This window comes from Gasterosteus aculeatus, chromosome 9, assembly GCF_964276395.1.
Source record: "Gasterosteus aculeatus chromosome 9, fGasAcu3.hap1.1, whole genome shotgun sequence".
Taxonomy (NCBI): Eukaryota; Metazoa; Chordata; class Actinopteri; order Perciformes; family Gasterosteidae; genus Gasterosteus; species Gasterosteus aculeatus.
The window spans coordinates 15,601,610-15,625,922 of record NC_135696.1 but is presented as its reverse complement, the minus strand read 5'-3'; the positions used below and the strand labels follow the sequence as shown (position 1 = coordinate 15,625,922).

The following is a 24,313-nucleotide window of genomic DNA, read 5'->3' as shown; positions in this document are numbered from 1 at the left end:
TTCCAGTAAAATACTCTCTTACAATACATCTATGTATTGTTTTTAATAAAGTTTCTGATCCGATGTGGATATCGGGTAAAGCACCCGTAAGAGAAGATGTTCATAAGATGATTAGTTAATGCAACATGCAAGGCCACAACATGACATAAAGGCCTTTTGTGACAAATAGGGAAATGGTATTATTCAACCAAATCATGTCCTGTGACATATGAGACACGGGTTCTCAAATGTTCAAGAGATCCATTAAATACAAAACCCGTCCAAAACATACATTTGCAATAAAAACCATAGTGATGAGCTAATTTATTAAGTCTTAATATAGTCCAACTTTAATATAACATTACAATGTTTTTGACTACAGCTATGGATATACACCAATAAGGCTACTAAAATGAATAGAAAATGAATAATAATGTAAAATGAAAGAACAACAACAGCAAATATATCAAGACTCAAAATGGCAGTTGTGGTACACCTACTGATCTTTAACACACTATAAGGCACCTTGTGACTTGAGCACATTGTTATCATATTGAGGTAAACCCCGTCAACACGTACAGTATGAAAGAGTTACAGTAGCATATCCAAAATGAAGTCTTGCAAATAGCGTAACAAACCTGCGAGTCCGTTGCAACAACTTGTTTGTTCATGTCTGAGGTTCACTAGAAGCTGAGTTGCAAAAACAACGAGGAGTTCATCTCAGAAATAAATTACATCTACAAAGCACACACATAGACAATATGATTATCCTTCATTTTCGCAGAGATGTATCTTTCATCGCTATGCATTTGGTATCGTTATGTTGCGGTCCAGTAGACAGAGACGTCGGGGTCGGGTCACTCCTCTCGCGTGCTGTGGACCATGGAGTACTTCTTGCAGGGGCTCTTAAGGCAGGCCGGAGGCCAGCTGATGGGCCAATTGTAAGAGCACGGCACCGAGGTTTGGACGTTCCTCTCCATGAAGTTGAACAGTGGATTCCACCAGGTGTTGGTGAGGTAGTTGTTTGGCGAGCATTTCAGAGTCTGTCGAGAACATACAAGTTACCTTTTAAAATAACAGTAATGATCAGAAACGGTTTTATATATTAACCTCCATACAAGATACACACAGCACAGACAAGGTGCAGTAGAGATGGGTGAGACAATTGTTGCTCTCTTTTTCTTATTATTCATATTATTTCTAATGCTACCTGCTAATATGAAAACTAGTTCATCTATATGCTGCAACTGCAAAAGCGATGAAAACTCTGAAACCAAAAATAATCAGAATAGAGGAGCTTGTATACAGTTTATATTTCCCCTGTAGTCAGAAGCTGAGGTTTCTGATTTATTTTAGCTAAGCAAGTTAACCATATGATTAAAATATCCCATGAAAAATGATTTGGCTTCGTACCACCAAATCATCTATTTGTTGGCCAGTAGAGGGAGTAACTCACCCTGTTCACAAGCCACACTGACTGAATGAGATGACGTCCAGTTTGGAAAAATAGGTTCAAAATACACTCTAAATATACAGATAAAAGTAATCCGTTTCCTCTAAACAAAAACTATAACACATTACAGCGCTGACATGTTCAGCTGGTAAACATGAGGTAAAGTCTGTGAACCAGATACAGCCATTTGTCACCAGACTGACGCTAAAAGCCTCCATTAATAATGAGTGATGTGTAACAAGGGTCAGCGAGAGGGAAGCCCTCAGCTCTAAAATCCTTTTTTATTCAAGCGCTCCAACTAGCACACAAGCAGCCACCCAGTGTAAAGCTCTGTGGTCCGACCTGTAAGTTGGCCATGGTGTGGTACCACCAGAACAGGCGGGAGGTGATGAAATAGGCCACAACCACATCCACACTGTAGTGCTCGTGTGCAACCAAGATGCACACCACACCCACGGCGCTCAGCAGCCAGCACATCAGGTGGTACCACCAAAACGACCGCGGCGAGTCTTTAGAGAGAGGGAAGGAAATCATTATCATCATTATTATTAGTAGTAGTCACATTACTATTACTGTCATCATTATCCCACATTAATGACATCTTTCTGGAAGTCTTTGTACTTCCGCTCCTCACAGATCTCTGTGGATGTTGGATATATCTCGATCTATCTCAATATTTGGTTCATTTCTGTCGTATGTGCTAAACGCATTGTACATCTTTTACTTTGCGCCTTCTGTACACATGACATCCTTTGCATTCTGTCCATGCCGGGAGAGGGATCCCTCCTTCATACATAGCATAGCGTGCATCTGTGGTCTGTTCTTTAATGCTTTAAATGCTTGAAAAAGGCATGTCGGTGCAATGTGGGCGGCACACAGACCGCAACGAACATGTTTATACGAAGAATATAACAGAAATTAACATTCACTTGTAGTATCTCGACATCAAAGCAAATTTGTACATTTTCAAACTTTCACACGCATTTTGTCCAGGTAACATTTCTTGAGATACCTGCTGTCAAATTTGGCATAATTCGAGTGTTAGATATATGATATAGATATATGTTGAATTAAAGGGTCATAGGCCTACTTCTATTTTGGGCTTCCACTTAAACACATTTAGATGCTTTAATATTCAAAAAAACTCTTTGGCTCACGCTACTACTTAATATACATGTATCTGCCTCTCAGAATCTTTTTTAGTTTACTTCCTGCCAGCTCATACACATCCGGCAACCGGTAATAAGGCTGCACTCTATTGCTAGATGGAAGTCAATCATTTGGACTAATTTTGTTTTCTTGACTTCTGATCGTAATGTGCCCTGCTGCATTTTTGCAGTATAAAGTAACCAACTTATAATGGACAATTAGAGAATCCTCTGAAAATCAAACTTAAGGCGCTTCGGTTCTCAACGGGAACCCCGATAAAAGTGATAGGAAGACAAGTGGAGAGTCATCTCGTCCCACATGCTCCTAAAGCACAAATCAATTGAAAGGAAATGAAAAGGAACAGATACAACGTTGTCGCAGTACGTTTCAGAACAAAATCCCTACAAAATACACAACATGAAGTTAAAAATGTGGTAATTCACTGTGTGCACCTCCATGCATGAGTCTACGTCTTGGAAGTATGATTTGAACGACTTTGCTTCGTTGTTTGATGTTTTGCAGGACCTTTTTCCGAGTACATTGAACTACAGCACAAACTTGAAGAAAGCCAGTGGTAACACATGTTGGTTATTTTATGCTCTTATTGTTCGTAGAATCGACGTGCAGCTGGTTGATGTAATACTGTTGGCTACACGCGATGAAACCGCCAATGTCATTTATCTATTATTCATGGCAAATTCTCATAAATTATTTAAAACAAAGCAAACACACAAGTGATGCTTGGAATACTCACATTCCTTGATGAATAGGTAGGTGAGGGTGAGCATCACAGTGTGTCCACTGTAGAGGAAGTCTCCACACAAGAGATGGGAGTTTGTAATGGATAAACCTCCACCTGAAATCAGCCGCAGAATTCGCTGGATTTTTGCATGTGAGTCTCCATGAAGCTGAAAGAGGACATGAAGTAACCAGAGAGATGCAGAAAAAACAACAACACTGGATTAGCAGCAACATTGACATTCATTATTGATTATTCAGCCACCAAACCTTATGTATTAATAAAAAATTCCCAGAGCCCAACCGATTAAAGTTGCTCATCTCCTCTGATCTTAAACTTAAAGTTTAAGTTTAAAAACAAAAACTTTTATATTTATTATTTTTACTTCATTAAATACTTTATGACAATTTCTGCACCGGAACAAGAAATGGCGAGACAGAGCGCCGCCGGTCACATCACACTGAGAGATTCTCTCAGTTTCCAAACTTCATGCTTTATGCTAAGCTAATATTACCCGTACAGACATGACAGTGCTATCAGTCTTCCCATCTAACGCTTGGCAAGAAAGCAGGAACGTGCATTTCCCGTATTGTCTGTCAATGTTTTTAAACCCTAATTAACAGGGACGAGAAACGTATATAAATGAAAAGCATTTAACTAAAGTTTAAAAAAAAGGTCACTTTATTGTAGCATATTGTTAACTACACATGATCAAAACTTATGTTCATGCTGATCGAGCTACTTTTGGATGACTTACAATTAGTTCAAGCCTTTCCTAAACTGTCAAAAACATTTCTAATCTACGAGAATAGAAAAACTGCAGAACTGTTAAATGTCTGATCCTTCTGCACAAGACAAACCATCAAACAGCAGCTTATGGCAGATGTTTTTGATCAGACACTGATCCACACATCCAGTATGCTACTTGTCCTGAGGCGGCAACAAGTCAAAATTGCCTCTTTTTTTTTATAGCTGCCTCTCTTGTGTTGCTGTGCAAACAGAGTCCCAGAGGGTGCTCGGTAGTACACGGTTGAGCGACGGCAGCTGATGCCCGCTCTGATGGTTGCACGTTTCTTACCTTAGGAGCACAAGTCATGTGCATGCCAGGTACAGGCAGGGTGGTGATGTACATGGTGACACAGCGGTACAAGTACAAGGTGCCAATCAGGAAGAAGAACCGCCTGCTGGCTATTGACCTGCAAATAGAGATTATATATAACTGCATATATATTGCATATTTTTGAGTGAAACATCTGCTCAAATTTACTAAACTGTGGAGACTTTCTTGAGCCAAACTGACTTTTAACAAGAACACATGATGACAACGGAAAGCCTCCAGTTGTTGCAGTGTGAAATATGTCATTGCTCATTTAGCTTTTTTCCCCACATGTTTAGACAATTAGCCAAATCTTGGAGACGTGATGTCAAATTGAATTTTCTGCACCGGGTACACTTCGGTGGTCTGGTTTTGGTGCCGGCTAAAGAACAAAGACAGCTTTCTAAACTGTTCATGATGAACATAAACTCTAAACTAGAAAAACTAGACCAGTGCAGCTTTGATCTTCTCGATTTCCTCTTTTTTTTTTCTCCGGCAAGAGCTGTAAAGAGCACAGATACGTCACAACATCCAACCGCAAGACATTTAACCATTTCTTCACCTTTTTTGAGAGACAGCATGTGCTATTCTGTATTGGAATAATGGAGGCCTCAACAGATGTTTTCTGAGCAAACAATACTACACAAAACAATATTATTAAGGCCAGTTCGTTGTGCTTACCTGTATCGGAAGAAGAATAACTGAATCATCCAAATAACCAGCAGCACCATGCCATTGACCTCTGTCACCGTAAAGGCCCACTTGACCCTGTCAATATAGTCAAAAAACTTATCAGGAAGAGGTGGGCTGCTTTCTTTAGGCGGGACCCTCTCGTGGACAATGGTGATGACGACTGTGGTCAGGACCAAGTTGAAGCCGGCATAAAAGACGGTCAGCGCCGTCTTCCACCACTCCATTGGCAGACGATTGACCTTGGACTCTGGCACGGAAATCTTCACGTAGTCATTATGCCTCCCGATGCCTTTCCGAAAGCTCCGCTTGGTGTCCTCTTCGCCGGGCGCGTGGACAGGACAGTTTGTACCGTTGCCGGGCGCAGCACCGCCCTCCATTCCTGGGGTCAGATTATCAGCGGCTCTCGCATCCACATGCTCCTGTGACGCCATTGGTGCCTGCATGGTCCATCCACAGGCACCGCTTCACTGGTGTAGAGGCTTTGTAGCTGCCGAAAAAGAAAAGATGTAAAACAGTGGTCCCCAAACTAAGGCCCGCGGGCCGGATACTGATGCACGGGTCTCGATCGCACTGGCTGAAAATGTCCATTTTGGACTGGAAAACTATCGTGTATATCATAGCCAGCCATGGATATACTAATGTGGTTGTGTGAGCACATTCACCACAACCACTGGGACAGTTTTCTGTTTGGAGGTTTAGTCTGACTTGTATTTTGGGCCTTTCAAAGTCTTTCACTGTTTTAATGTTCAGGCTTCGTTCTCAGCAAGCAGCTGCTACAGTTACTTCAGCGGTTTGCACGGTCAAACATTCTTTTTGTTCCATCAAAAGAATATGCATGCTTATTATAAAAGTTTCGAGCTATATGAATGCTAAACTAACTAAAATGAATTGAACTTGTTGATATCGAAAGTCCATCATTGATTTTATAAACAGTTTACAGAACAACCTGACCCCCGCCATGTTTCTCTGCAGATGGAGTTTACTAAATTGTCATTAAATTTGAGGAGACGTTTTTCTTTTTGCCTTAAGGACCACTTACTTAGGGTGGCTTAAAAGTCAACAGGGACAACAGGGCACACGCCGTCCTCTGAGGAAGACTGTGTGATTCAATCGAATCTGCAGCTACTAAATTAATCTGTTACATCGACAAAAAACAACAACAACAAAAATTAACTCAAAGAGCCAGAGGTGAATGGTTTGTGATTATTGTTTGTAATGACACTCAGATGATAAAGTTGGCGGGATGCTTCTGCAATGTTTGTTATTGAGCTCTTTTAATGACTTGAGAGTCCACAACACCATTGACCATTTCCCTCTGTTGGTGTCTGAAAGCCTTTTAGTCGCTTTTACAGCTCCATTAATGGATTTGAGCGTTATGCAATCAGCCCCGAAATGCATCACAATAAATGTCATCTCGGATTCAATGGCATGTTCTACTGGGGGGGATAAATATGGTGTACGGGTGGACACGAGAGAGCTGCTGAAAGTATCAGTTTCCTAAGAATCAATTTTTGGAAAAATATTATTATAGCAAGAAAAGGATTAATGGCGAATGCCCTCCGACTAACCCAAAGCAGATGCAACCTATTTTATGCCACTGATGGATGGTCACAGGACACAAGGTCTGACAAAGTTTAGAGTATATAGAGACTAACATGGCAAATATGATGAACAGGAGCAGACAAGCAATATGAGCCAATTACAATGTCACGTTGCCCTTCTGTTATTAGTGAGAACATCCTGTGGTTGATTTTTCTTTCCCCCCTCTAATCAATCAGCTCAGTTTCAACTTGTGAATTTCAAAATGCCTGTTCTCAAGATAAACATCAGAAAGATCGACTGGGGACAATTTAACCCAGAAACCCATCTGCTGCCGGCCCCGTAGATTAACGAAGCGCTGCGACAGCGCATGGCGTCAGCGACTGACGGCGGCGTCGATCCCGGGTGAAGCGAGGGGTGCGACGCGCCAGCAGGTCGGGGACAAGGTAATTCAGTCTGTGGGGAAACTAGACGGTTGAACAAGTCCGTGCACGGACCAGTTTGCCTCCTCACTGCCTGGGTAACCTTGAGCAAGGGACAAAATCCACAAACTTCTACCAGGGTAACTGCCCGCCGCCAACAGTAGAACGGGTTAAATGTGCTGTGTGACGATAAAACTTGCATTAACATCAGGCGCTTTAAAGTAGAGAAGCCGGGGAAATGTTGCTGTAAAGCCTCACAGGACATTTTTATGGTTTGGGAGATTGTTTGCAAGTAAAAGTACTTGGTTTATGGATAGGGAAATGTTAAGGTCAGGGTTAAGAAAAGATACAGAGGTTATTTGATATGAAAAAGCAGTAGGTTGAAAACTACTGAAAAAGTTGAAGATTTTGTTGAACTACTATTTTCAAAGATCAAGAAGGAACTTTCGTGCTCTACCTTGTTATGGTTACTAAAATCCGACAATTTGCACATGTCATAGTTATTATTCACAGTTACATTCAGTTACTTTCCTGATCAGTATTGTTGGTACACGATCCCTTCTGTGTGTTTTTCTTCTGAACAACCTGCAATAGTTTATTGCATATAGTCGCGGGGCTTCGGTGTTTCCATTAGACCCGTTTTCCGGCAGTCTTCTCCTCCCCAGTGTGCAGTACTCTGCTTTCCCACCCGCTGGAGCACCCGGCCCTCTAAAGGGATGCGTGTTGATGGAAAACTGGCAGAAAAACCTACTCCTCATGGTCACGGCCCGTAATGGATAACTTGGCTGCATCCACTCGCTCAAGCTATTTCAAGAAAAGCCACCCAGCTGAATGGAAGGCTGTATTTTACTCTCGGGAAACCAGGGTTTTGACTCCATTTTGGGACTTAATAACAGGCTTCGCTTGCTGTTCTCTCATTTTTCTTCTTTACATCGTGCGGATTGACTTTTTCAAAGGGAGGGCACCAGAGGCGGCCCGGCCCCTAAAGGACTGTTGATACTACAGAGAGGACTTGATGAAAAGTTATATAATGCATGTTTAGCAGAACATCATTTTAGGAGCTTATTTAAACTACTTTATACAGTGCATTAATTTAATGGAAGACAAGCATCATAGTGTCTACTCTAAAGTATTTATAATTATCAACTAAATGTACTGCAGTACATAAGTATGGGATGAAAATAAGTAATGGGAGTATTAGTAGAAATATGCTTAGTAGATGTTGACATCCCCGCAACACTGCAGTAACGTATTAAAGTGAACTACTACAAGCAAACATTTGCAAACCTGTGGTGTTCCCTCTATGATGTTCATTACTTACTATAACTTACTCTACAACACTAACAGATTGAAGCTGCTAACAAGCCCAAAGGGTCCCAGTGAGCCTGGAGCGGACCCTGTTTCTCCGGGGTCCATATAACCACCTGCGGGGTGGTTACTGGCAGTAATGTCAGGGTCAGGACTGGGTGTCTCCCATGGCTCCCAGTTATTACAGGACAGCCCTCTGTCACATGTGGTGAGTGCAGCAGTTTGAAGTTGACTTTTCGGGTGTTGCAGCACAGTGGCCCCCAGAAATAGTGCTAAACACCATGTTCCGTGGGAGGCTACTGGGTGTGGCAGCAAGGTCACAACAAACCCTGTAATTAAGCACGCTCATTTTTCGGCTGTTAGTTAGAAAATGAATTATTACACAGCTGCATGACGAGCATACACCGCCTGTGTGCTGGGTATTACTGTGTAATTCAGAATGAACGTGGAGCTTGTGTGTCAACTTGCCTATTAGTCTCTGAATGCCACGTGACGTTACTTATTTGCATATCTCCAAGCTGATGCCTACTGATCAACAGAAAGACAACTTTTTGCATGAATGTATGCCAACCCTTGAGCCTCACACTGCAGAAGATGTGTGTTTTCCTAGAATCCATATACACAGTGCATCTCTAACCAAGACTGCCCCCCCCCCACCAAAAAAAGTTGAACGTAAGCAACATTAAAAAACAATTCGGCTACCCGGGTTCCCGCTTACTGAAGATCACGCACACAACCATGTCCCAATTGAAGAAACCCAACGCACGCCGACCCAAACACGAAGAGCTGCGTATCGATACACATGTTGCGCGCCGTGTAGCAGCATCCTACCTGCCTGGATCGGGCCTCCTAGCGCCTCTTCCCGTAGTTGCAGTTGCTCCTCTGATGCTGCGCCCTGCTCGGTCGCTTCTCGGGATGGACTGCTACATCACACGCGTCGGTGGCGCTGGCTTTTTTTTCCGAGGTGGTGCTCCTCCCCGGAGCCCCCCACAAATTCCCAGATCCTCCCAGATCCTCGCGCACACGACCTCCTTTTAGTTCGGAGGAGCTGTCCTGTAATCAGCGCGAGCAGCGCCCTGTCACTTAGCGCACGTAGAAGTGTCTGGTGGACTACCGTCTCATAGCGGTAGGGAGTAGCAGAGAGGAGTTGTATAAAAAGAATACTATTGTGTTTGTACTTTTTCAATCAAATTTCTAGTTTATTTGGTTATGAATTCTCAGTTGTGTGTCATTTTGTATCATATTTTATTTCCAGCCACATCAGAAATTCTACTTTCCAAATCCTAAATATTGTTACAAATTAATTAAAATATTTTTATATCCAGACGAGAACATGTTGAGTCATTCAGTCAGTTGCTTGTGGCCGCGAAATAAGACAACGTATCAAAACTGACATCGGATCAGTTCGCCGGCCCCTTTCGCCCCGCCCACTAGGGAAATGCGTCACTGCGTCGCCGGCGACGTGGCTGCTGAGAAGCTCTTCCCGGTTGTTGTCCTTGGTTGTTGCACCAAGCACCTCCGGGTTCCTTCAGTCATTCATCTTCCATTGTAGAATAATAAAATCCGGGCTAGCAACAAAGTCGAGCAGTTTTTCGGTTTGTGTTTTGATGACCGGTTGAAACGGACCGCTGCAAACATGGAGACGTACGGCAACTCGAACAAGAAACCGAAGCTAGGCAACGCTGCCGAAAACTGGGTGAGTTGTTCTCTTGGCAAGTTGGTCCGATTCTACATTTTCCTCAACCCCTTTCATTCCCACCAACATGCTACTAACCATCAGACAGGCTAACTTTAAACCTGCGGGTAATTGGGTAACGCTAATTACCTTCGTTGACGTTCCGCCGATATGATGCTAACTAACGTTAGCTCTGCATTTAAAGCCCACGTCGCTAGCAGGGTGAGAAGTTGCTAATCAGTTACCGTTAGTTAATAACCGTTAAATAACCGTTAACTGCTGAATACAGTCAAGTGGGGTGTTACGTGCCTACTGGTTTTTGAACCTACTGGTTTGTCTACGCGTGCGTGTTTGTTTCCCCCATACAGCGGCAGATGTTTTCTGCCTCGGTCACCTGATTCGTCACACATTCGCTAACATTTTGCTGAAAATGTTCAAAAGTCATCACATGTCCTTTGCAGCGATTACGAGTGTATAAAAATGCTAATATTTGTTTTTCGGGATGGACAAAATAAATGTAATCCTATATGTGACGAATCAGGTGACCGAGGCAGAAAACATCTGCCGCTGTATGGGGGAGTAGGCACGTAACAGGGGCAACCGGCTATTTGTTTTGTTTACCCTAAAGCCGTCACAAATAGCCCATAGTAGTTGCTGTGTCCTAAAAGTGTCAACAAAATACTGCCTTTATTAGCTTTTGCCAGCTAACGTGGGTGACGTGCACGCGCCTATTCCTCTTTTAATGAAAGTGCTAGACATGTCTTCTCCTGACGCTTAACTGCAGTATTTACAGACGTCAAGGATAATGATTCATCATATATACATTGTGGTCCTCCAGCATACCAAAAACACAAACATAGGGAATCTGACAATTTAGTCGGTGAAGGTAGAACACCTGATATGACCGCGGTGTCGTCGGTTCTGCTGTGAATGTTTTTTTTATGCATTGAAAGATGTCTTCAGAAAAAAGTTGTGATTTGCATTTTTACTTTCTGGGATATAATAATCAAATCTTTTTTACATCAACATAGCTCAATAAAAGTAATCGAGATGGTTTAATCCGGTTACGTCAGGGCCAATACTTGTTTTCCACTATTAGTTAATGACTCAAAAGTTAAAGGTTTAATGAAATTTTCTTCAGGCGCTATCCGTTCATATGAACAGCCTCTGTTTTTTTGCAAAAATAATTAAAAATTTGAATAATTGGGTATGTTGCATTGACAGTGAATCTGTACGATTTTAAGGGAATGCAACGTGCAACCAATGTCACCTATCAAGCTCATCATGTTAGCCGAAACAAGCGTGGGCAGGTTGTGGGCACAAGAGGAGGGTTCAGAGGATGCACCGTTTGGCTGAGTGGTGGGTTATTTTATTATTACATTTTCTTCTTAACCCATAAATCGTGTCAAAGCTGTTTTGTAAATCCTGCTGTTTATCTTCTGCGCCAAGGTTTGTCGGGCGCAGGAAAGACTACAGTGAGCATGGCTCTGGAGGAGTACCTGGTGTGCCACGGCATCCCCTGCTACACACTGGATGGGGACAACATCCGTCAGGGGCTGAACAAAAACCTAGGCTTCAGCCCAGAGGACCGTGAAGAGAACATCAGGCGCATTGCTGAGGTGGCTCGGCTTTTTGCTGATGCTGGGCTGGTCTGCATCGCCAGCTTTATCTCTCCCTACAGCAGGGTGAGGGACTCTCCGAAGCGTTGCATGAGAGAAACAGATTATGTTCCTCATTCTGTTATACGATCTATATCCAACCATATTTGAATGAACTATGGTCAGTTGTAAACCACTATGCTTTTTGGGGATTACTCCTATAGATTGGGTTGATGATAATACTCCTCATCTTTCCTGCTTAAATTGATGATGCAGTAGCGCCGAGTGCGAAAAGTGGTCGGTGGTAGGATCCTTTTTCAGAACGGCACAAGCTGATCTCAGTTGGGTATTTAGCCACATGGACCCTCCTCCATCCCCTCATGCAAATTCCATCACATCTGTTTATTTTGTACTTATTCCAGTACATATAGGAGCAAATGTATTTCCCTTTACAGTCTGTAGATTCAGAGTTGTGCTTGCTGGAATAGGAACTAATTTATTGTACATTGCAAGGTTTCCTCTTGCAGACAACCACATTGTTGTTTGGTGAAAACCACACACGGTGACCTGTAATACCAACATGCAATCTTTTTCCTGTAATCTTTTATTAATTAAATCATGTGTGTACATCACTGTAATTTGTTAGGATCGCCTTAATGCTCGGAAGATCCATGAGGCTGCAGGGCTTCCTTTCTTTGAGGTGTTTGTGGACGCTCCACTGGATGTCTGTGAGAAGAGGGACGTAAAAGGGCTGTACAAGAGAGCCAGAGCGGGAGAGATACGAGGTGGAGTATGGTTTAATACTGTTTATGTGCAATGCAGCAATAGAGCCCCGGCCTGGGCTATTATAGCTGTCATGTGATCAATCTGCAAAACTGCTTGTTCCTCCCTCACTGAGAGCTAAAACACTCAACAAGATCACAACTCTTTGCTGTTCTCGCTCCTAAATGGTAGAACGAGCTCTCTGATGACGTCAGCACCGCAGAGAGCCTTCACATCTTCCGCCGCAAACTAAAGACACACCTCTTCAGACTCTACCTCCACTAAAAGACTAACAAATCATAGCACTTAAATTGTACTTATAATGGCACTTATCTATAACAAGTTGTAAATTGGCTTATTTGATGAAATTGCACTTTCTTGTTTCTTGTTCTGCTGAGTTTGTACCCCTATGGTTGGATGCACTTATTGTAAGTCGCTTTGGATAAAAGTGTCAGCTAAATGACATGTAATTCAGGGTTTGTACTTTGTCTGATTGTGACATCTCTTACATCATACGTTTTAACAGTCATATCACCCTTCCATATGATACGTTAGGAGCCAAGAGCAAAACAGAGAGCAAGTAGTACAACGTTGCTCAGAAAACACATCTACAATACTTGACATTTTCCTCAGTGGGACTTTTGCTGTTGCACGACACATGAAGTACCACCAGCTAACCCTTTCCCCCTTTCTCAACTTTTGCTTATCTTGTCAAATTACACAGAAACTACATGACAGTGACAATAAAAGTGATGCATCATTGTTAGAGGAACTGTTTTCTAACATTGTGGGCCAGTACGTTTTTTTTTTTTTTTTTGCAGCGGATTAAACTTTAAACAATTCCGGAGTTCTTTAAGATTTATCGTCTTATGTCTCTCTTTCGATATATTTGAGTTGTGTTTGTTAAAGTCTAAATGTATTGTAATTTCCATCCAGAATTTACAACATTTTTTTTGTTCTCCTTTTTGCCGTGCACAAAGCACTGCTGACTTATATTAATGTAAGAAAGGAAAAAAAGCTACCTGATTTCATTTGCGGACACCTTTTTATGTAAATTTAGGATTTTGTTTTGATTGTGATGCTGTCATAAAATATGACACCAACAAGTCCTTAATAGAAGCGTTGAGATAAAAAGGCAAACAAATGTTGCAATAGAGGATAAAGACCAGAATGTGCACGTGTACAGCAGTGTAAATGTAATGCTCGTAGTCTTTCTCTTTATTTTCCCAGGTTTCACTGGGATTGACTCAGAGTACGAGAAGCCAGAAGCCCCAGAGCTGGTGCTGAAGACTGACTCTTGCAGTGTGAATGAGTCCATACAGCAGCTTGTTGACCTGCTTCAAGAGAGGGTGAGGTGAAGAAACATTGTGGTTTGACGTGTTTTAAAACATTTTTGGCGTGAACCACTATTGTTTTTAATTGTCTGTGCCGTTCACAGAATGTTTGTGCGTTAGACAGCTTGATGTAAGAAGTTCCAACTTCACATACAACTGTGCTATTATTCCTGTTAACCACGAGGGGGTAGTAAAGCCTCATATTTTAATAATAGTAACAGGTTATTGTCTCTACACTGTATCGTGCAAATCAATATTTATTTTGTGAATAATAAACTGTTAGTAAATATTTGGTAGTTATTTACTTGTAGTTAATAATTTTCCATTATTTTCTGCAGGATATAGTTCCCATTGATGGTTCTTATGAAGTTAAAGAGCTGTACGTTCAAGAGAATAAACTGGACCTGGCTAAGGCTGATGCTGAGACTCTGCCTGCAGTGCAGATTGGGAAGGTACCCCTGATTTACATACATCTCAATGAATACATTCAACTAAATGACTATTACGAGTTGACTTTGAATATAAATTGAACAGTTATTTACATTATTTATGTAAACCATTTACACGTAGCCGTTTCATGTGAACGGCTTATTGAGGGTTGATTGTTGGTATGCAGCCTGCTGAATGTGACTGTGGGTGCGATCCTCAGGTGGACATGCAGTGGGTGCAGGTGCTGGCTGAAGGCTGGGCCACTCCTCTGAATGGCTTTATGAGAGAGAGAGAGTATTTGCAGTGTCTTCATTTTGACTGTCTGCTTGATGGTAAGATGTGTTTTATGTTTTAAAGTAAAACAACGTTTTCATATTTTCTTGTAAAATTACGTATTGCAATGCTCCAAAAAGTCACTAGATGGAGACAAGTGCTCATAAAATGGATTACACAGAAATAGCGGATGGCTTTCTGACTGATTCAGTATATTTAACAAATCCCATACAATACCTCTTTATGGTATGGCTTAAGCACAGTGAGCTCCAGCATGTGTTCTATTGTCATCAGTTGTACCCCAAATCTCTATCAGCTGTGCTCATCTCTCACATTTCTTGTTTACTTAAAAAGCACTGTGATTAAATGTAGCATTTAATGTGGTTTAACAAATACTCTGCATGTGTCAAACTGCTAATCGTATTTTGTTTTGCTGGATGTGCTGAGAAACATAAATTAGTTTTTTCTGTGTTTTGACATGCAGAAGAAGTGCTCAGCTACACAGCGGTGATATACACCTCCAACTTTTGTTGCAGGGATTGCAAAGGATTTAGATGCAGAATTTTAAAATGACCATGTTGTATATTCTGCTGATGAAGTAGTAAGTTCAGCTGCACCAAGTCAGCAAGTCTCCCAACCAATGGCTTGTTATTTTGGCACTTTTGCATTTGGTGTTGGAGTCTTTTGTTGTAATTACAGTCATTAATCATGTATTGGTTGAAATTCCAAGAAAAAGTCAATTTGCTTTTATTGCCTGTATGACCACTCACGCCTCAGCTGTGTGTTACACGCATAGCAAAAGGAAAAATGCATCCAATTAAATGAAAGTTGACAGCCTGAATTTCACTTTCAGATTTTGCCAGGTAGATTGTATGTCCTCACTGAAGGATAAAACCAGATTTACAAGGATAAAAAGATTTACATTCTTTCCTTAGAAAGATGGATCGCCTGAGAAGTATAGCTGTGTAGACAGGTGGAGGCAAAGATATATATATTGCCTATATCGATGTGACGGGTCTTGATTCCAGTTTTCCTGTTTATCCGGAGGGAGACTGTTCCAGAGGAAGGGACTTCTGTATTGATTGACACCACACTCCACCATTTGTCCATTTTCACTTCCTTCCAGGACTCTGAGGGTGATATTACAGTGAAAGGATTGATCGCCCCAAACTATAACAAACTTGTTGGGAATCAGAAAACTGCTTGTTTGACTAATCAAATAGTCTGAGAAAATAAACAAAGACCCAAATCCAAGCTTGGGTCTCACTCGCTCGGACATTTGGCAGTCCTGTTCGTGCGCTTCATTGGAACCAGCTGTCGGCTCTCTACTGTGACCGAGGGGACGAGAAGACGGTCCAGGGGAGCCGTGGCCCGCTCCAGTCAGCGTGCCCTCCTGTTTCCACTGCATTTGATCTGACGTTCTCATCAATTTGGACGGCACGATGCACCCTCCAGCAGCTCACAGGATTTTAGAATGGGGAAGCGTCAAGCTGGAGCTCAACCTAAGAGGGGGATTTTTTTTTTCTCCTCTGGCTGCTTAAACTGTAGCCTTGAAGACTCACTGCGGCTTGTGGCTTCGCTAAACATCCCCCATGTAGCCCATGGGGCTTCATGGGGGATTCTTCAGTATACAAGCCTTTTTAAACGTCTTAACCTTGCCTTTGTCTTTTCGCACCGTCCCGGAGCTAGTGTCCCTGCTTTAGGTCCAGCAAGCACGTCCTGGAATGCATTTCGTTCCTCATTAAACATTTGCCAGGCCAATTTAGTAATGTTTCTATTGTTGCCTGCTCGCTGGGAGTTGAATGAGCATTCAGGCAGACAGGCAGCAGATTATGTGGTTTTAAGAAGTAATAGTTGATTGCAGTGTTATTGCCTTTTTCCCCCTCAAAACTGCTCTGGGTTTCCCATTATCCCAGGTGGCGTCATCAACCTGTCGGTGCCCGTGGTGCTGCCGATCTCTACTACCGATAAGGAGCGTTTAGACGGCGTGACCGCTGTGGCTCTAGTCTACAACGGCAAACGAGTAGCCATCCTCCGCAACCCCGAGTTTTACGAACACCGCAAAGAAGAGCGGTGTGCTCGTCAGTGGGGCACCACCTGCAAAGACCACCCTTACATCAAGGTACATTTCAATCTTCTAAAACCGAACAGAGGTGCGGGCAATGGCATTGAATGAAAACCTCCAAAGTCCGGCCATGGTGAAAGAGCCGAGCTGCGTTGCAGAGGTGCAGATGGTCTCTCTCAACGTGCTATGCGATAAACACTGCAAACTGCCTGCTTGGCTTCAGCACTGATCGAACACAGATCTGAGGCGGCCTCTTCTCTTTGCTTGTGGAAAGACTGAACAGGAGGAGGCGGAGCTTCTCTCGGTCTGTCACGACGGCCAGAAAAATCACTTGATCTTCGTCGTCCGCCCACGTTTTGCAGGTGTTACATTTGGATGCCGAGTCTCTGGCTCCGATTGTACTGCTAAACTCAACGGCCCGTAGAATCGCTGCCAGTTTGTACCTTTCCCGCCGTCCCGACCCGTATGCGGTTATATTCAGTGATTGTTTCCATCTGCTTTAGGGCTCAGGTGGACGCAAGATAACGTCTTGAGATGATCCTTTACAGCCTGCGCAAAGGACCACTGGCTTGTAGGTGGACAAGAATGAAACGGTCTGGTGTTACAGCCAAGAACAGTTGTCAGATAGATTTTTCATAAATCCATCCCACCGTTGTTTGGACTGGCTCATTTTCTGGATTATTGCAGTTTGCTGACCATCTGTGTTTTGCGAGCGCAAACGGAAAGTAACCTGTTTGGTATTCAGTGATTTCACACCCTGGGGTCAGACCTACCTTCAGTGTGACGCTACAAAGCCTTGGATGGAGATTACCTATAGCAGACGTCCCCCAACTGCCGGGCCATTTAGCACCAGGCCGCACAACAGAAATATCACATTTTAGTTTTCCTCCACACCGCAAAGTAAGCAAAATTGTAATTTCTCTTTTTTGTCATATTTTGTATGATTAAATCTGGCCTGCTAATGTGTTTTTAGGTTGCAGAAAGCTGCCAGTTTTCTAAATTGGTACCATAACTTTCCAGTGTCGACACCCTTCTTAACTGTCATTCTTTATCCACCCTAACCCGTCACAGCTGAACATGTGTGCTCAGCTTGCCGCGATTAAGGCGTCACTCATTAAACCGCGTGTGTACGCGTACGTAAGTGCGTGTGTGTGTGTGTGTTTAACTCCCGGCTCCGGAGCCAGTCGGCTCGGCATGCCGCCGGCTGGTTGCTACGACTTTATCGTCCCGTCTCTTCCCGGGCCCGGAAACGACCTGCTCCATATTCCATGTATTTAATCCACTTTTTCCTGTTTACCTGTCCGTCAGTCAGACGGGAGCCAGCTTCATCAGAAAACCACGGTGTGGTGTGTTTATTTTCACATGTGAAGTCCTGGGGCACTTATAACGGTTAAATAGAGCACACGTGTGAAGGGTGGACGTGCTCCTTTGAAGTATCCACCCAGACATTTTGTATTCCATTTATTTATGCTATGAAAATAAATGACAACATGTCTATGCTGTTGATCTCTCTTAAGAGTACTTCTAAACATCTGTTATGACTCTTCTCAAGCCAACAGTCGACAGGTTGGATTAATTGAAGTGTGGAAAACAAATTCCGACATGATCCTAAATAAGACAAAGCCAAGTGGTTATTGGTCACATTACGTGGACAACTTCAATTTGTATTTATCGCTTGCCAGATCAAACTGAAGAAGTCTGTAAATCATGCATATCAAAGAGTTTTTGTGGGGTATTTCACTAACATCCAACAGGACGTGTTGGATGAAATAAGTGACATCTTTTCTCCCCCATCGGATTCCAAAACGTCTTTTTTCCGCAATACTTCACACTTCATGTGTCATTTGTGGCCTTTTGGTTTGAGCCCTCTGTCTCTGTGCTGGAGCTGTGATTGTTGGTATACAGAGCCCGTGGAGAAATGTCACTTCGTATCACATTAACATCGCACAGGCTCAGCTTTTCTGTAACTTTAGCTACAGTCTCATAAATATTGAAAGATATTGCCTGAAACAAAAGCAGCCGTTGCCCGGATCCTGAGCTCTTCTGGGACTTTGTTGGATAAATCACCTGAGGGAAAGTTTTCTCTCCAATGTGGTCATGGGTCTCATCACCAGGTTTTTACTGTGGAATAAGGCCTCACAATCTCTTTGCTGTTTTTTTTTAAATTCAGCTAGTGGATGTGGCCAAATGCAAAAGAGGGTACACGCCAGAGTCGGCTGCCTGTTTAACGACACCCGAGTCTTTGATTAATGCGGGTGTGTCGCCATTGCAACTGGCCAATAACTCGAGTTTTATTAGAATTCTAGTCTGGTTTCAGCACAGTGACGTTTTTATGGGCCACAGTGTCTTAAGTCTGGATTATGTTTGAGTTCAGTTCCCTGTCGTGGTCATTGTGACTCGTATTTCAGATGGTGATGGAAAGTGGGGACTGGCTGGTCGGGGGAGACCTGCAGGTTCTGGACAAGATCTACTGGAACGATGAACTGGATCAGTACCGACTGACACCCACCGAGCTCAAACAGAAGTTCAAAGAAATGAATGCTGGTATGTGCCAAGAGATCTTGACCCAAATACTTTTTCTTAAAAATGAGACACACCGCATTTCTATGCTGTTCTTTGTTTAGTCCTCGGGGAATAAGTAAGGGACACAGAGTAGGAATGTCAATCGGGGAGAAAGCACTGGGGAAAAGTGTGGAAAGTCACGAGAAAACTCTTTAAAACAATTAAAATGGCACAGTCATGCGATACCCAAACTCTGCATCAAGCCTTTGACTGCCTAAATGAAAGCATTTCATTGATTTAAAAGAGTTCCTCTGAGCTTACCTGTGATTGTTCTCCTTTCATTCATTCTCATTCAAAAGCCTCCCTAAATGAACTCTATTTGAGTCTCAGGAAGCAAAGCTCTCGATGCGGTTCCAGTGGTTGGGCACTGAGCTGCTTGATGATCTCTGGGTGCACCGCAGCCTTTCGTTTGTCTTGTCTCAGTTGTGTTTGGTCGCAGTCAAACAAACCCTTCTCGCCCTCGTTCCGTCTTCTCTTTCCCAGATGCTGTATTTGCCTTCCAGCTCCGCAACCCAGTCCACAACGGCCACGCCCTCCTGATGCAGGACACTCACAAGCGCCTCATCGAGCGGGGCTACCGCCGGCCCGTCCTGCTGCTCCACCCGCTGGGAGGGTGGACCAAGGACGACGACGTGCCGCTGCCCTGGCGAATGAAGCAGCACACCGCCGTGCTGGAGGAGGGCATCCTCAATCCAGAGTCTACTATCGTGGCCATCTTTCCATCGCCCATGATGTATGCTGGGCCGACAGAGGTAATGGCGGTTAAGGATGTTGTGTCTGCGTTGTTACACGCTTCCTCCTTTTAAAAAAAAAAAAAAAAGTTGCGGTGTTTTCCGCTAAAGTGAGAGGGAACCAAAACAATGTGACTGCAGCGCTGAGTAATGTCAACAGGTTTTTTCTGTCGAGGGAAAAGTGGAAGGAAAGAGGATTTGAAATTGAAACAACTTGAGTGTTTCTCTGTCATCCACAACCCCTCTTCGAATGAGTGAGCGTAGCTCTGGAGCTGGGAATCTTTTAATCATTCACTTAAGATAATTGGAAACCTGCAGCAAAAGTATTAAGAGCAGATTTGAGGCTGGTTGATGTCAGGCGTAGAATTTATTCAATTTGTAATTCTGAATGGGGAGGTTAAGAGTGCCAGACTCCGGCTTACGATCACCGAGTGGACTTTCCCTTTTACCCATTAAAAGCAACATATATCCAAGGTCTGCAAAGAATTAAACTGCCTCTCTAGGGTCTGTCTTGCCATAAAGATTTAAAGATATACAGACTACACGGGCAAGAATGTAATGGCTGTGGTATTAGTAACTGTCGAGTAGTAATGTGAAGATTTAGCCGTTATTGAAAATGAGAAACATAAATCATGACTCCTTGCATTGAATTCAAACATGCTGTTGGAGGCCAGCTGACTGAACTCATGTTGGTGTAGCTTAGCTCAGCTAAAAAATGTACATTTTAACATCCGTTATCCCACAGGTTCAGTGGCATTGCAGAGCCCGAATGGTGGCTGGAGCCAACTTCTATATCGTGGGCCGTGACCCTGCTGGCATGCCCCACCCTGACACGGGGAAAGATCTGTACGAGCCCACTCATGGCGCCAAGGTCCTCACCATGGCACCAGGCCTCATCACCCTGGAGATCGTACCCTTTAAGGTCGCAGCTTACAACAAGGTCAAAAGAGCAATGGATTTTTATGACGCCCAAAAGTAAGTGCTTGTTCATATCCTAATTCTAAAGCATGCCGTCTTGTTCCCCATCTGTTTAAGTTAACGGGTGATGCAACACGGAAATAGTTTGAGGTCAAGGGCCTCTATCCACAGACCCGGGCTCCCGTGGGGCGCTTGAGTCCGCTTCATCACAGAGTTTCATTAAAATACAATGTTCTGTTTTCTTTATGACAACAATATGTTGACACCGTATCACCACTTTAAAGCTCTGTTGTATGAAAGACCAGCATCACCCTGTCTCTTTTTATGATCTATTTGGTTAATATTGTTTGTTTTTTTTCTTCATGAGCATTTCGCTGCTCGATCTGACGGCCAAAGATGACAATCTGTCAGAGAGTTGTATTGCAATAAAAGCACCACATTTGCCAGAATATGTGTTTACTCAGCCAATGGGTTTCATGGTCTTTGATCTGATGGTGCCACTTTGACAAAAAAAAGTTCAGGTTGACACACACGGCCAAACAACGTCACTGTTTTCTGCACTGACATCACCAGCACTTCCCTGGAAAGATAAAGAGGCGTTCAGAGCGGCCACACAAAGAGGTGTGTGAAAAAAAGAGAAAAGAAGCTCTGTGGACGGAGGCCCTAAAGCAGCACTGCTCGCACTAAATCAAACTCCTTATTGGTAGATTTACTCCAGATTAATTCCTCACATTAAGGCCAATTAGAACCAGCAGCCTAAACAGCAATCACATTCTATAAATCCATTATTCATTAAGCTTGTCCTGTGTTTTTTTAATTTATTTTTTTAAACCCTTTCATCCATTTTCTTTCCTCCTTTTCTATATTCAACACAACGCAAAGCCAAGAATAACAGGGATTGTTTTTCTTCCTTATGCAGTTAAAATGTTTTGTGGACTAGTATGAGCTTTGATGTTACTCAAAAACCTGCCATTAATTAAAGTCTGCATACAGACATTGCACATGATGGCTAAGATGAATCATGCAATCTCACCGCCTTTTGTCCGGATTTGAAGCAGCCTCCAAGGTCAGGTTACGCAACTTAAAGTGTTTGGCCAGGAATGTTACGACTAAGTATGGCCAGACTAAAAAGATTTGCTTTGTTTTCCATGATGCATATTTATGATCTTGAGTCCAAACTGAAACGTTGATCGGGAACATCTAGTACCTTTTTAGTGCTGCTAAAAATAGTATTTCTTTCTGGATCTTTTGTCAATCCAGTGGCCTGTTGTCATCTGAAGGCTAAAGACACAGAGAGAGAAATCAAAGGAGGTCACTCGATATCCAAATTCTCTCGTCATCAGCCAGTTAGATTAATGGCATTCCATTCTCTCGCGCAGGCCAAAAGCGCCTCGCCAAGTTTCAGGAGGAATATGGATGCTTGTCGTAATCACCAGCAAAACCCTTGAGTCTCCCTCCAAAGGCCAACGGCTCAGATCAAAGCAAGCTGTTTCTTCATTTGACACTGAATGAAAAGGCACTCGGAAGAATTTGCCCAGCGGCGCTTTTTTTGCCTCACGAGTGTTCTTCACAGCGTCCCAACCGCATGCTGTCTTCTGCCATGTGAATGTGCAGAAGACATGTGGGCCAAATTGAAATGTTAACTTCTCAGCAGGATGCCTCTCTGAATGTTAACTCGGTGGAGATAAGTGCAAAACGTTCCTGATCGAAACAGTCAAGGGTTTGATTGAAGAGGTCGGTAAAGACGTGACTTCAGCACCGGTCGAATGCTCCTCTCGGACAACGCTGTCAATGCCGACAAGAAACGACAAGAAAAAATGTTTTGGAAGGGAACCTTATTGTTAACAGTATTTCTTTCAATTTCTCTTCTGTTTTTTGTGCAGCCATCAAGATTATGACTTCATCTCAGGCACACGTATGCGTAAGATGGCTCGCGAGGGACAGAATCCGCCTGACGGCTTCATGGCCCCGAAGGCTTGGGCCGTGCTGAAGGAATACTATAAATCACTGGAGAAGGCCTAAAGGTTCTCAGACGACACAAACATGGAAGGACGTTGAAGTCTTAACAGGATGGATGTGGGACCACTCGTCTACTGTCACAAAACCCCGTTTTGGCTTCTGTCTGTGTCACTCTCACCCTCGACTGCTCCCGGTCTCAGTTGCTGTTTTTCTTATGACATCAGAGTGAGTTTGGTTAAATTAAGTGTAACTAAACTTGATGTATTTTTTTGTTTGGAAAAAAAAACCCTCTTTTGATTTGAAATTATAGTAGAAGAAGTCTGCATCCTAAAGAACAAACAAAGAAGTTCTTTAAATAGATGTTTGTGTTTCTCACTAACTTTATAACTATGTTCAATTAACTAACATTTTAAAGATCAAGACTTTCAATCACCCATATTGAAAGTACTGTTGACCAGTATTTAAGTAGGCGTGGATGTATGTTCAGTATTTGTGGTGTCCAAATCTATGAAGTCACTGCCCACTCAACTCCTTAATGAAAGCCCAAAAAGTTGCTGTGTACTTTATGGGTTTTTGGGTGAGGGTTAAGTGCCGATGGTAATTGCGCAAAATTGTGTGTGCCCGATTTCTTTCTGTAAAATTGGATGCCTTGGTTCTTGGAAAGTGAAGTCACATGATGTCTTGTTTGAATTAGGACGCACACTGAAACACACAATCACACCTGCTTCTTGTCTCACTCTTTGTTACGCTGTCTGATAAGGTCCCGTAGTTGAAGAAGTTTGGATATACAGCCGAAACTTTCGTAAACGTCTACGAAACATTTCTATTTAGTCTATTTATTCTGTCCTAACATTGTTCTTTTTATTCTCTTTATAACGGTGAGGTTCATGTAGCTTCGGTGCTTTTAACTTGTCTTATCATCAATATTGATATTTTGTTACATTGTCGTCCCCTTTCTTTTTTTTTCCTCTCATGCGTTGCTAATATATTCCTCGCGGCAATTCATTTCTACGTGTCGGCCTGCATTGTCAGACAGTTAATAGTTCCATCAAGGGATCAGATTTGTAATGGTTCTTGTTCAATAAATAAATAATTTTATATCAAGAAGAATTTGTCTACTTTTCCTTTCTGTAATCTGTGGGTTTGTTACACCGAGTACACGCTATTTGTTTATATTTTTTCTACAGCAAGCGAAAGAGTTTTAAATGCATAACTGATTCTAAATGTCATTGCTGGATTTCATGTAGTTTGAAAAAAACAACTTCCATTGATGAGATTTCATCAACTTTCAGCTGCTCCAAATGACGAACTTGTCGCTTCCATCTACGTGTACAGCGTGCGCTTCATACTTCTAATCTCGTAGGCCCGGCCAGTTAGAACTTTAGTGACGTCCCAATCGGTCAACCAGCTGCGTATTGAATGAGACGGACTCTCTTGTGACCCCAATCAAGACTCCGACACACTTGCACGCTGTATACAAAGAGCGGCAGCTGGTCCCCAGATGCAGCGCCGGAGCGAAAGTGGAACATGAAGTGTGTCCCTGTCTGAAATACCCTGGACGCTTCATCTGATCCAACTCCCAGATGTAATGAGTAGACCTGCAAGCAGCGTCTGTCTTTCTACCTTTCA

At 42.9% G+C, this 24,313-nt stretch overlaps 2 protein-coding genes across 3 annotated transcripts; one reads left to right on the top strand and one right to left on the bottom strand.

Annotated features, from left to right (window-relative positions):
* Positions 1-286: 286 nt before the first annotated feature.
* sgms2a (sphingomyelin synthase 2a) lies at positions 287-10,425 on the bottom strand. Of its 2 annotated transcripts, XM_078109086.1 has the most exons (7): positions 10,204-10,332; positions 9,210-9,431; positions 5,098-5,596; positions 4,399-4,516; positions 3,336-3,489; positions 1,775-1,941; positions 287-1,022 (listed from the first exon to the last, which is right to left on the bottom strand). In XM_078109086.1, the coding sequence occupies exons 3-7, from the start codon at positions 5,550-5,552 to the stop codon at positions 837-839; spliced, it is 1,080 nt and encodes a 359-aa protein (XP_077965212.1). In that variant the 5' UTR covers positions 5,553-5,596; positions 9,210-9,431; positions 10,204-10,332; the 3' UTR covers positions 287-836. The 2 variants fall into 2 exon arrangements, with proteins under 2 accessions (XP_077965212.1, XP_040043485.2); XM_040187551.2 differs by having other exon boundaries at positions 9,210-10,425.
* papss1 (3'-phosphoadenosine 5'-phosphosulfate synthase 1) lies at positions 9,811-23,791 on the top strand. Its single transcript, XM_040187539.2, has 12 exons — positions 9,811-10,074; positions 11,298-11,412; positions 11,503-11,738; positions 12,298-12,436; positions 13,644-13,762; positions 14,086-14,199; positions 14,397-14,508; positions 16,366-16,571; positions 18,923-19,058; positions 19,560-19,828; positions 20,553-20,782; positions 22,609-23,791. The coding sequence occupies exons 1-12, from the start codon at positions 10,015-10,017 to the stop codon at positions 22,745-22,747; spliced, it is 1,875 nt and encodes a 624-aa protein (XP_040043473.2). The 5' UTR covers positions 9,811-10,014; the 3' UTR covers positions 22,748-23,791.
* Positions 23,792-24,313: the final 522 nt, after the last annotated feature.